Source organism: Phragmites australis, chromosome 7 (assembly GCF_958298935.1).
Source record: "Phragmites australis chromosome 7, lpPhrAust1.1, whole genome shotgun sequence".
Taxonomy (NCBI): domain Eukaryota; kingdom Viridiplantae; phylum Streptophyta; class Magnoliopsida; order Poales; family Poaceae; genus Phragmites; species Phragmites australis.
The window spans coordinates 38,154,544-38,167,281 of record NC_084927.1 but is presented as its reverse complement, the minus strand read 5'-3'; the positions used below and the strand labels follow the sequence as shown (position 1 = coordinate 38,167,281).

General features: G+C 46.1%; 2 protein-coding genes across 2 annotated transcripts; both read right to left on the bottom strand.

The window, feature by feature from the left end:
- Positions 1-561: 561 nt before the first annotated feature.
- LOC133925297 (probable CCR4-associated factor 1 homolog 11) lies at positions 562-1,676 on the bottom strand. The gene has a single exon (XM_062371214.1). The coding sequence runs from the start codon at positions 1,523-1,525 to the stop codon at positions 674-676; it is 852 nt and encodes a 283-aa protein (XP_062227198.1). The 5' UTR covers positions 1,526-1,676; the 3' UTR covers positions 562-673.
- A 6,250-nt stretch (positions 1,677-7,926) lies between these two features.
- LOC133925296 (ubiquitin-conjugating enzyme E2 variant 1C-like) lies at positions 7,927-9,899 on the bottom strand. Its single transcript, XM_062371213.1, has 4 exons — positions 9,737-9,899; positions 9,513-9,652; positions 9,300-9,425; positions 7,927-8,402 (listed from the first exon to the last, which is right to left on the bottom strand). The coding sequence occupies exons 1-4, from the start codon at positions 9,774-9,776 to the stop codon at positions 8,259-8,261; spliced, it is 450 nt and encodes a 149-aa protein (XP_062227197.1). The 5' UTR covers positions 9,777-9,899; the 3' UTR covers positions 7,927-8,258.
- Positions 9,900-12,738: the final 2,839 nt, after the last annotated feature.

Below are 12,738 nucleotides of genomic sequence, written 5' to 3'. Positions count from 1 at the left end.
TTGCGTGTACTAAATTACTAACCCAATGCAGGGTTGCTTGACCCTGTCCAATGGATTGCTTGTTCAAATGACCGATTGGCTACCAATATACTCCGTCTACCGCTGCCTGAGTCGTCTGAACAAAGATGGTGGTGCATCAGATAACAAAGTCGTCTGAATCAACATTGTGTTGACTCCGGCCAGTTTGACCAAATTCTGGAGTCATCTAGCGCAGTGTCCCTGGCCGCTTTCTTGAGATCATATTTACCACCAAGTGGCAGCATGCCAGGGCCATTTCCGAGATCAGAGGTTCAGACCTCGAACGCCCCTCGTCAACACGTCTGCTCCGCCCGCCATTTCTGGCCTCCGAGACAGGACAAGCGGCAAGAGCACTAACCAGAGTCATCCCCGTGCTGGTGCTGCTCTGTTCAAACCTTCCACTGCCCGAGTGCCGTGCCGGTCAAACGACAGCGGCTTCTCTGCTGCTCCAACAAAGTGGATTTTAGCAGAAATTTGAAGGATTTCCGGGTCCAAATTTCAGAGCAATCGATCAAGCGATCAGACGTCGGAGACGCAAAGAAATTAACCAACCAAAGAACCATTTTTTTCATGTTAATGTCCCAAATTCAGTTTGAGAGCTACACAAGGGAGGAGCAAATGAGTTCTGCACAAGAGAACCAAGGACCTCTCTTGTTCATCTATGCGCATAGGCCACCTTGGTCTTGGTGTCCTCGAGCTCCAGCCCGAAGAGCACTCCGGCGCAACTCTGGACGCCTTCCTTGACGAAGTAGAGCTGTTTGATCTGCCTGAACGTGTCCCATGTGAGCACGCTGTCGGAGCCGGCCTGGTGGCACCGCCCCGCCGCGCGCTCTACCTTGAGCGTCGCCGCCACACGCTCTAGCCCGCCGAAGAGGTCGCCACAGTACCTCATCATATGCTTCACGTCATACAGCTGTCCGAAGTATACGCGCACATAGTTGAGGAAATCCGCCATGGACTTTGGCAGCTTCCGTCCCATGAGCAGCTTGACCAGGTATCCGAAGTCGTAGGCCGAGTGGAAGGTCACCCAAACCACGTCCGGGTTGCACACCAGTCCTGACGACATGAGGAGCGCCGCGAGCGAGCGCGCGTCCACGCCGCGAGCGCGGTGCGCGGCGAGGTCGAGGCCGTTGGAGGACAGGAGGCGGATGGAGTCGGGCGAGTGGCGGTGCACGCGCTGGTCGAACTCACGGAGGTTGATCTCGAAGGCGAGAGCGGGCGGCGACGTCGGCGAGGCGGCGAAGGTGAGCCCGACCTGGATGAGGTGGAGCGCGTCGACGTTGGCCTTGATGAGGGCGTAGCGCTCGGCGGCGGTGAGGGCGGCGGGGTGCTTGCTGGGGCGGTAGACCACGCCGGGGAACTCCGTGTCCATGGACACGTAGGGAAAGTGCTCGATGGCGGCGCGGATGAGCTTGAACTCCTGCTCCACGTTGTCGGCCCACACCTGCCGGATCTGCAAGGCCGGCTGCTTCTTCCTCGCGGCGGCGGCGGTGAACTCCGAAGGCATCGTCGCTGGCTTGTCAGTTGTTGTTCAGATCGGGGGTTTGATTTTGCAAACAAATCTGAATTGGTAGTTCTTCTTCTAGTTCTAGATGCTGGGAGATGAGATGCGCTTGGCGAATGAATGGTGCAGTGCTCACTGCTCAGGGTCCCGGGGTTACCTTTTTTATAGGAGGAGAAAGGCAGGAGGAATGGCACGTTGCGTTCCTCTAGTGCCAAATCGCACGCGTTTATGGCATGCGGCCGTGCGGGGAAGAAGAAAGAATTGTTTGGAGAGGGTTGGGTTGACCGGACTGGACCAGGAAGGAAACCCAAGTGCTTTGTTTCCAAACTATATGTATTTTAATATATATTATAAATTAACTATAATTTCTGTGCTTATTTTAAAAATTTATAACTATTGAACACATGTGGTAAAAAAATTATAATTTTCTCATCGTGGATCCACTGTCATCCATAGACTTACGATTAATCCCATATTATGTGACACTAGCATATCAACCTGTGCGAATGCACAGGTTAGAAATTTAGCTTATGGCTGAATTATAGATATTTATATTAATAATATCTGTATGCTAAGATACATCAACTATTTATATTTAAATATTAAAATATAAAATATAAATGTAATTTTTGTTCATAATATTGGAATCATGTTTATTATTTGTGAATAGATCTAATTTATAATTTTCATTTTATGTGTTATGCAAATTGATTTTTATTTGTTTCTTGATTTTTTGAAATTATTATTATTTTTAATGTCATCACCGTATCTCATATTATTTTTTAGAAATACATTATAAATTCTTTGATATTATTTTTGTGTGATAATCTGTAATATGTTTGTGTTCTGCTGTTTTAATTTTGTAATATTTGATTATAATTGATTTGGAAAAATATGTTAGATTGCTAACGTAACTAAGTTAGAGTTTGCTAACGTAATCTTATTGGACAAATAATATCTACAACAAAAAAAGGAAGGAAAGGCAAGAAATAGTCTTTGTGCTGAACTCTATGATTTATTTTTTAATCTTTTATGTTGTTTCGTTTGATTGTTGATATATGGTTACAGTTAGTCAATCAATTAATTCGACGGTTAGATGTTTTGCTTTTTTATGAGAATTTTTTAAAAAAAATTTAGAATTAACGTGGAGTCATAAAAAGAGCCTCTAATTAGTAAATATAAGATAGAGGATGACAGTTAGTTTCAGTATTAAAAAGTTATAGTTCTTCTCAATATATGTTAAAATAGTTATAATTTTTTAAATAGATATAAAAAATTATAGTTTTCTGCAACGTATGTTAAAATAGTTATAGATTTTTGAATTTTACTCTTGTTTTGTTGGACGCACCTTCATCCATACAACTCACTCGGGGAGGGCTCTAAGTAAGACAACACAGACATGATGCTATGCTGGACAATGGGCACGGCTCTCATGGTAGTGACCAGAGCAGCTGGACACTGCCGGTTCATGCCCTCTGGGTATGCTATGCAAGGGGAATGAACCAAGCCAAGCATACACCGGGTGACGAATAATCCAAAGACCAAAACCGCGGCAGCAAGACCAGACGCGGTCGTCTCCCGTTAGTCCAGACGACCACGGCGTCATTTCACTTCACTCCGCTCGCTTCGAGCTGCAGCTTTCCTTCCCGCACTGGGAAAGTGCACGGCAACTCCATCCCCTTCCCCTTCCCCTTCCGTGTGTCACCAGTCCAAAAAAATGAAGGAAAAAAAAAAAAACTCTCCTGACCTCACGGATGAACGGTCAGCCAGTCAGCCGCACGTCCGAACGTACCACGGCACACACTGCGTCTGGTGAGTCTCCGGTCTTCCTGCATGCGTGGTTGGTGAGCAACGGCAATGCTAGTACGTAGTCTGCTACGAAAAACCAACCAAAATTTTTGACGAGTTTTCGCCGGGACGATCGTCGGTTGGCACCGGCTGGATTGGATGCCAACCGGTAGCTCATCAGGGATAGGTCAGGCTCGTTTCACCAGCCCCGGAAAGCGACATGGCTTAGCGTCAAATGCTCGGCTGGGAGTGCGATTCCAACCAATAGGCTGCCGCAGCTCGTGCGGAATTCTGAATCTGGACACAGGTGCCTAACGAAGCGTGCTGGCCACATGAAAGTCCCGTGCAGTTTCCCGATCAAACTCAAGAGCCCAAGCGACCAATATTGCCGGGTTTCGGACAGCTTCCGGGCACCTGCTACCCTGCTTCTCACGAATTCGATTATGGGACGTCCTTTACACCTACGGATGCCCTGCTCTCGTTCCGGCAACAAGGATCCCAGCAGCCGCCGGCTCCCGCGTTGTCTCCATCCCTCTTTCCCTCCTTCGTTACTCGTTAGGGGATAGAAATTGGTAGATTTGTGAATGGGAATGCAAATTAGCTGTTGTTATATGGTGGATTAATTGATTGCAGCTATTAGCTGCCATGTGTGTGTGTGTGTTAATTAGATGCCTGTTGGTATGATTGAATGGCTCATGTTTGCTCGGTTTTGGTGTGAATTAGCTACTGTAAAAATGTCATTTCTGCTCAGTTTCAATGCAATTAATAGATGGAAAAAAACATCAAAGACTATTGCAAAGTGGGATTATTTGCTAACAAGGTGTTCATATATATTTTATGCAAGAGGTTGGTGCCGACAACAGGTTGCAACAATGCTTGAATAATTTAGGCTATGCAAATCTCATCACGAAGTTCCACAAACACACCAAGAGGTCATACATGTAAGATGCCTTGAAGAAAATATATACACAATGGAAGACTTTGAACATTAGAGCATTCGGTTTGGGAAGAAATCTAGTAATTGGATATTTGGATGCATTGTAGCTAGTGAAGAGTGGTGGCTAGAGCAAAATGCAGTGAGTTATAATTAACATGTTGTCTTTATAAACTTGAATAATTTTTTTTATCGGTCTAATGTATATGGTGTCTCTATTTGTAGGCTATGCCAGATTGTATCTAGTTTAGAATTGCACCAGTTGTGCATGTGGAAGAACTACGGATCATGTTTCAAACTATTAGTAGTACAAATAAGAGTTCAGTTGCTCTAGAAGTTTATAGAGCAACCCCTGCAAATAATGAAAATGGAGGTGAGGATGAGAGTGGTGCACCTATGGTCTCACCCATTGTTGACAAATGTGGCAATGAGAGAAGTGTAGTTAATGATTCTCCCAAGGAAAAGAAACTGCATAACACTTTTACACTACTATAGAATAGATCTTATATGCCGGCATATCACTGCCAATCCACTAAAAACCGGTAATGATACAGTTATCATTGTCGGTTCGTAAAAAAAATAGCATCACTATCGGTTCTTAATACAACCGACAATAATAGTATCACTGTCGATTATTAATAGGAAATGGTAGTAAAACTTGTTCTGGACCCGAAATTTTGATAGACTACCATTTTGGCTCATGCGCTCACGTCCGGCTTGCTAGCAATTGAAATTTCATTTTGTTTACGGGTTGTCTAGATCCACTCATTTTCTCTCTTTCCCTCTCTCTCTATCTCTTATCTCTTCGCCACAGTACAACCATTCGTTCTCTCTCACTTATCTCTTCATCACATTACAATTCGTTCTCTCTCTTACCTCGAGCGAGGCAGGAAGGGGTTGTCCCTCCACAATTGTGTCCGCCTATGCGCTATTTGCCGCCCTTATCACGCCGGGGCCCTACGCTCTCATGGCTCGCCCACCACTACGACAGCCTTGCCAACTTCCACAGTGTCCCTGTCCGTTGCGTGCCCATCCTCCGCGAGGGTGTCGACTTCGGCTACCTCACCGTCGACAACCTGGCCTTCTTCATGCACGACGACGGTGGCTACTCGCTGATGGACCCTCTCTTCAGTTTGACGCTCCCTATCCCCAAGCTGGCCCCCGTTGTGCATCGAGCACTCAACGTGTCTAAATTCCTCCCCGCCGTGTGTGTCACTGGCGATGATCTCGACTCGCTTCTTGCCCCTTCCTGTGACGGATATCCCCATCGCTAACGAGGTGAGCCCACCACACATTTGGGGTTCTCGTTCTCTAGTCGTGTGGGTTCAGTGTGGGTAGCTCAGATTTGTGTGTGGCTTTGGTCAATCCTGTGCTTATATTGGTGGAATTATGTGGCATTTCTGAATCGTATCTACTTGGGTGTTTCTTGCAGGGCTTGGGCCTCTTCACCGCTGACGCGTGAGCTTCGTGTTGTGACCAACCGACGCGTGTGAACTGTGTGTTGTGGCAGCAACGGCAAGCAAGGTGTGGGAGATGATCATGAGGAGGAGGCGGAGGAGCATGTCCTGGAGGCGTGGTAGCAGTGGCGGACCATGCAGGCGGTTGCAGCAGCTGAGACAGCTCAGCACAACCTGGCTTGTTTAATGTTTTTTGCTCTCAGAAACCACTTTCACTACTAGTTGAACAACCGATAGTGATTGGGTGTGACTTTCACTGCTGAATGCAAAACTGACAATGAAAGGCCCTTTGGAGCCGGCAGTGAAATGCCTTTCTGTAGTAGTGTTAGATATTAGTGTATGAAACGGTTGGTTGATGCATATGAGAAGATGGTTGAAAGCAACAAAAAATCTACAACTTCTGAAGTGGTTGATTATGGTAGAGAGGAGATAGCTCAACTGTTGGATTTAGTTATTGAGGTTGGGGCTGAAGAAGGGAGTGTAAACACTACTATGCCACTCAACTTCTTATTAAAAAGGAGTATTGTGATGTGTTTATCACGTTAGAGACACCAAATGGAAGACTTACTTGGCTTAAGAGGGCATGGGAGGACAGAAGGAAGCATTAGACAGTGGAGGAAGACTTTCATGAACTTATTTTCATCATCTTGTCCTATTATGTAATATGACTTCTTTTCTTTATGTATAATGGACCTGCTATCACCATTTAATAATTATGTGTATTGCCCATTTGTGTGTGACTTGGATGGTCTTATTTTCATATGTGTGACCAGCATAGTCTTATTTCTGTATATGTGTATTATGTAGTAGTAATCATGTCATCCTTTTCAACAAGTGTGCATATGATCTCTTCAAGTATTTCAAGTGAGACTGAAGGACCAAGTGAGGTTATTCTAGAGCATGTTAGCAATGGTGATGATGATGATGACTTCATAGTTGCATATGTTGTTTTGGAATGCAGGGACTACCATAGTGGCTCCGTTATGAAAAAGAAGGCTGGACAATACCTATCATGGCTGGAATTCAATGGATTGAAAGCCAATTCTAATATATTGATAAGTGACATGTTCAGAATGAGAAGGTCAATTTTCTGACGGCTCCATGAAACATTGGTAAATGGTAATAGCTTGAAGTCAACTAGAGAACTTTGTAGTAAGGAAGCATTAGCAATGTTTTTTTGACATGTGGTGCACCTCAATCTAATAGCTAAGTGAAGAATTGGTTTGGTCATTAAGCAAAAACTGTTAGTAGGAAGTTTACTGAGGTAATTGCTTGTCAGTTTGTGATTTTGATATGCGGTTCATATTTGTTGTCACTGGTTAATCTAGATCTGTTTGTGAAACTTGCATGCTATTGGATAGTTTGGTAACCTAAAAAAATCAATTTACACTTTCCTCAAAAGGTATCTTACTTATATGTGGACATTTTATTATGATTAATTAGGTATCAAGCACTTCGCTAACACTTGTCTTATGTAGGAAAGTATTATCTCATTAATTCATGGTACCCTAAAGGGTTTTCTAGCACCATACAATGGTCAAATGTATCATGTGTCTGAATTCCAATATGGTCACTACCCTGTGGGATTAAAGGAGGTGTTCAATCATGCACATTCATTCTTCCGGAATGCGATCGAGCGTTGCTTCAGAATTCTAAAGATGAAGTGGTGTATTCTCTTAAACTTGCCTAGCTATCCAATAGAGAAGCAATCAAAAATCATAATTGCTCTAATGTCTCTTTATAATTTTATTAGGGATAATACCATAGACAATGCAGATTTTGAAAACTGTGTTGATGAGGATGCAGGCACTCAAGCTACCCACGATATCGTGTATGATGGTAGTGTGAGAGATGAAAGTGACATGGGCACATTGCGTGATTCTATTGGCACCGCTTTGGTACCATAATTATTGGTACTACACTTGATGACTATTTTGTTGGACTCAGTGATATCAATGATTTAGTTGGTTTTTCTATTTTGGAGGGAGATAATGTAATCAGCTATGTTATTATCATACTTTACCTTTATATGAAATTACTGATACTAGAATATTTTCATCTTTAAATGCAAAAAAACAATGAAAAAATGGCACATACGCTTGTTCAGAAGCCAAATCTCAAGAGTAATAGTCATTATACACTCATGACAGATAATCTCAGGAGTTGCCAAAGTGTCAGCTTAGCAACTTCTCAGGACAGCAAAAATTAGCACACACTCAAAACAGTTCCGTCGAGACCCCACATACCAGGAGCCTTTGTGTTATTCAATCCAATCTGAGTGTTCAAACCAGGCAGAACTTGTAAACCACATGGAGCCAAGCTTAGTGTATATATGTAGAAACTAGCAACAAGGACCATTACCAAATGAAGTTAGCACCACACCATGCACAAATACAGTACGTACAACAACTTCAGGTCACCAAATTGGGGTGCCAGCTCTGCTCCGATCCGGTGCATGCCTTTGTGATCTGTGACTTACTGACACGTGAAATTTAAGGGAACATGACACAAGTACTAGATGCACTTGATGCTTCATCTCGATCGAAGCTGACGGCGGTTACTGGAAGAAGGTTCCTTCCGGGGGCTGAACCAGCTTGCGGTTGTGCGGCGCGGCCATCTCCTTCTTCAGCTGTGTCAAGATGTCTTCCATGGTGTACTCCCGCTGCCAATTCGACAGCATGTGGAACTTCTTGCCTTCAACCTGATCACGTGAAAAATCTCAGCATCGCGGTCCATTTGGTGATATAAAAAAAAACCCACCTATGGTAACTGCCAAGTATATACCGAGTATTCGGAGTATTTTGCTTATGATTGTGAGCCTGCATATGCTCTGAATTTGTGTGGTTCCTTTCAACGGCACGGGTAAAACTTAGGTAACAATCCAGTAACCACTACATTTGAATGTTTACTTCGTATTCAAAATGATCCAATTAACATGTACAGGCATATATTCAGCAGCTGTACATGCTTTCTCCCTAGCCACATTAGCCGACATTGCGTCTGTGTTTCAGTTAGACAAAGCTCTGCATGCTTATCTAAAAAGAGGTATAATATGTTGCTCAGCTTTTCAGTATAGCTCGGTTTTATCTTCTCTATTCAAACAAAGTGGAACAAAATTAACAACGCCTTGGATTCCTGACATAAACAGAATGCTGAAACCCTATTTGAAACTATGAATTGGGCAGAGGTCTGAGCTCCTACCACTTTGTTTTTATTTTTGTGCAAAAAAATCTAGACGAATATCCGCTGTACTGAGTGCATATTACTCAAGTTCATTAATCAGACGATCGAATTCCTGAATAACGCATGTAACGAACGGAGCAGCAGATTCATGTGCTATGGCCAAAGGCTACAAATCAGAGTAAGCTTGAAGTAGCGATTAATCCAAAACCGAAAGCAAGATCGATGTTTGTCCTCAGCTATTTGTTCGATGGCACATGCTGTTGGTACCTTTGCTCAAAAAATGGCGCATGTTTTAATTTCCTTGCCCGACGGACATTAGAGTTGAGTTAGAGCATAGTACTAAGATTCAGATGAAATTAAGAAACTGTCCAGGCAGGGTAGACGAGGCAGGGAACTGGGGAAGCTAGCTACGAACCAGTCCGGTGTCAGGGTTGACGCAGGTCATGTTGATCCGGGAGTGGAAGCGCACGGTGGGCGGCTTGTCGGGGTAGTCCTTGTCGCAGAAGAGCTTCAGCTGGTAGATGCGCCCCTCGTGCACGGACTGGTAGATGCGTGATCAGAAAGAAGATGGCATGCCTCCTGAATTTTTCATGTAGCATTACAAGCAGTAGCAGTGATGGTTACGTACGTTGAGCGGCCCTATGATGGTGCCGGTCCATGAGCGCATGAAGATGTCGTCGCCGTCGTCCATGCCGTAGCTGACGGTGCCGTCGCTGATGCCCTTCTCGCCGCGCTCCAGCTCCTCCAGCAGCCGGAAGTTGCGGGGCACTGCACGGGAGCAAGTCGTCGGTCATATATATATAAAGGCAGCACGCCGCAGCAACCATTAAGATAAAGGAAGCACGCGCGTACCGACGACGACGCTGGCGGACGCGCCGGAGCCGATCGTCATTTAGCGCGCGGTGCGGAGCAGGGGAGAAGGGCGGGCTCAAGCCTCAAGCTTGGCGCGCGGAGATGGCCGGAGGAGGCCCGTGCTTTGGCGCCATAAAAAGGGGCAGAGCAGGTGGGTGTGGGCCAAGTGGCCCCGCCATGGGCCACTTGCGGCGCTCCAGCGTGCGAACCACGCACCGCCCGCGATGCCCATTCCTGCGGCTCCACGCTTTTGTCGACGGCATCGCACTGCACGGAGTGCTAATTTCGTTGAACAATACACCCTCGAAAATAAGTCTTTACTTTTTAATATTTATCATCGTTTTTTCTTAATATTTAGGCTCATTATCTGTTTCGAAACTTATTTGGTTCATACCGTTGAGAAACCGATGCTACTAGATGTAGTCTAACAATTTCTTTGAAACAATTTCAAAAGGAGACACAAACTTAGAACAAAAGCTATATATTCTTTATTTATCTGTGTTTATAATAAAAAATACAGCTCAATATATATAATACTAAAAATTCTAAAAAATAGAATCAAAATTTTCAAAAAATCGAGACGGATCCAGGTTAGATTGTGAAACTCTGGTTTCTAACGCATACCGCTACTGTGCCGTTTCTTTCTGTTCCTCACCGTGACTGTTTTGTTGACGTGGTAATCTAACTTATTCCATGATGCCCCTAACTACTTATCTCCTTCGCCAATTCCGTCTCTTTCCTGGTCGTTTCCCTCCCCGTGATCAGCAGCCGCCATCCTCCACGCGCCCGCGCTTGGCCGTCGACGACGCCGGGCTTGGCTGCCGTCACACTCCACCCGCCCATGCATGCCCCGACAACCACAGATCTCCCCACGACTGCGCTACGCCTGCACCTGGTTGCCGCTGCCTCCCTCCCCTGTGCGCAGACCTGCTAGGCGCTGGCCAGTCTGAGTTGCCGCGACACCGGCAAGCAGCAGCACGACGTGCTCAACGACGAGGGAGGCGACGATTAGCGGCACGGCGTCGTCCACAGCACCTCATCGTCGACCACAGCGCACGGCCAAGATCGAGAATTCAATTCTGGCAACGACAAATTCTCTCTCTTCTCCTTCATCGCACTGCACTCCGATTTCTCTCTCTTCTCTCCTCGTGTTGTCACCGCCAGTGACCACCCCCTTCTCGTTGCTCCCCCGCTGCCTTCCTCTGCTTAGCGCAAACCCATGAGCTGACCTGGTGGGAGTGGAGGTCCGCAGAGGAAGGAGAAAGAGAAGAGAGAGACGATGAGGTGGACCCTGACCGTACGATGCAGGTGAGAGTGTCACAATCTCTATGGGCTTGGGCCGAGCGGCTGGCGTCCAGTGTTAGGCCAGCGTCTGGGTGTGTAGCCCGGGCTACGTGTGTGTTGGAAACTCGTGTGAGGGTCGGATGATGTTTAAAAGCTTGGTCGATTGGTCTGTAACGAACAACGATGATGATGAGAACAATAGAACTGGAACATGTTTTCCGTGGATAATCCTCCTTCCTCTTGCTTCCTTCCTACCTCCATTATCCTCTTCCTCTTCTGATCCGACGAGGTTTGTAACATTTTGGCATCAGAGCCGGTTACCCCATCGATTCCCACCACCACCCCATCCACCACCTGTTCGCTGTATTGTTTCATCGGGGATCGCTTTGGCGACTTCCAAGCCGTCTGACGAGAACCACTACACCAAGCCATGGTACGTCTCTCGCCAGCAGCAACAAATCATGGCGCAGGAGAATCAACTGGCCGACTTCATTCGCCAGTACACAGAAGATCGGATCGAGCAGCGGCAAACTCTGGAGCACCTGCAGAAGGCGATTGAGGCGTGGAAGGCACTCGAAGAGAAGGTGGAGCACCTCCAAGAAGCGGTCGACGATCTTCAGCACCAGGTGCAGCAGATTCGTCAACATGCGACCCGATCGACCTCACCATCACCAGTGCCAATCACGAACGCATTGCCGCTGGGCGGGAACACGACATCGGGATCCGTACTTGGGATGTTCCCGTCGCTACCGCATCATGGGCCGGATGGCCACCACTCTGAAGAGTTACACCGGGGCATGGCACATGGGTCGGTGACGGCCCCATTGCGAACCCCGGTCACAGGTACGCCGGCATTGTTTCAATCTTCACCACCCTTCCCAGCACCCAGTTTTGCTCAGCACTCGTTTGCGTCATCTAGTACTGTTTCTTCGAATGTTGTTAAGCTGGATTTTCCTTGTTTTGATGGCGAGGCACCACAATTTTGGAGGCGCAAATGTAAAGATTATTTCGGGGTGTACACAATTCCCCCCGATCTGTGGGTGCGTTTGGCGACATATCATTTCTCTGGCCAAGCAATGTTGTGGTTGCAAGCCCAACAGGAGTTCGCATCTTGGACCGATCTATGTGCCAAGTTGGTGGATCGTTTTGGTAGGGACCGGTATTAGGATCTTATTCGCCAACTGTTCGATCTGAAGCAACTGGGATCTGTCACTGACTATATGACACGGTTTGAGCCTTTGATGCACCAAATTCTCTCTCACAACTCTTCTTATGATCATGTGTTTTTTACCACTCGATTTGTGGATGGGTTGAGAGAGGATATTCGCCACATGATCATATTGCATAGGCCCCATGATCTGTATACAGCTTATTCTCTGGCCACTCTACAAGAGGAAATTTACACACCTACTAAACTTCGATCAGATCGATCCGATAGCAGTTTTAGCACAAGGGGGGGGGGGGTGCCAGAACTACGTATTTGCCCACTTCGGTAGCAGCAGTTGGTCGGCCAAATTCGGAGGGGATGGTAGCTAACAGACGGGGATTGTATAACTCTCGAGTTTTTGAACGTCGTGTGCCTGATGACAAGCAGTCTACCTTAAGAGCTTATCGTAGAGCTAGAGGTTTATGTTTCAAATGTGGGGAAAAGTGGGCTAATGGGCACAGATGTGATTCCACTGTGCAATTGCATATCGTAGAAGAGATGATTGATTTTC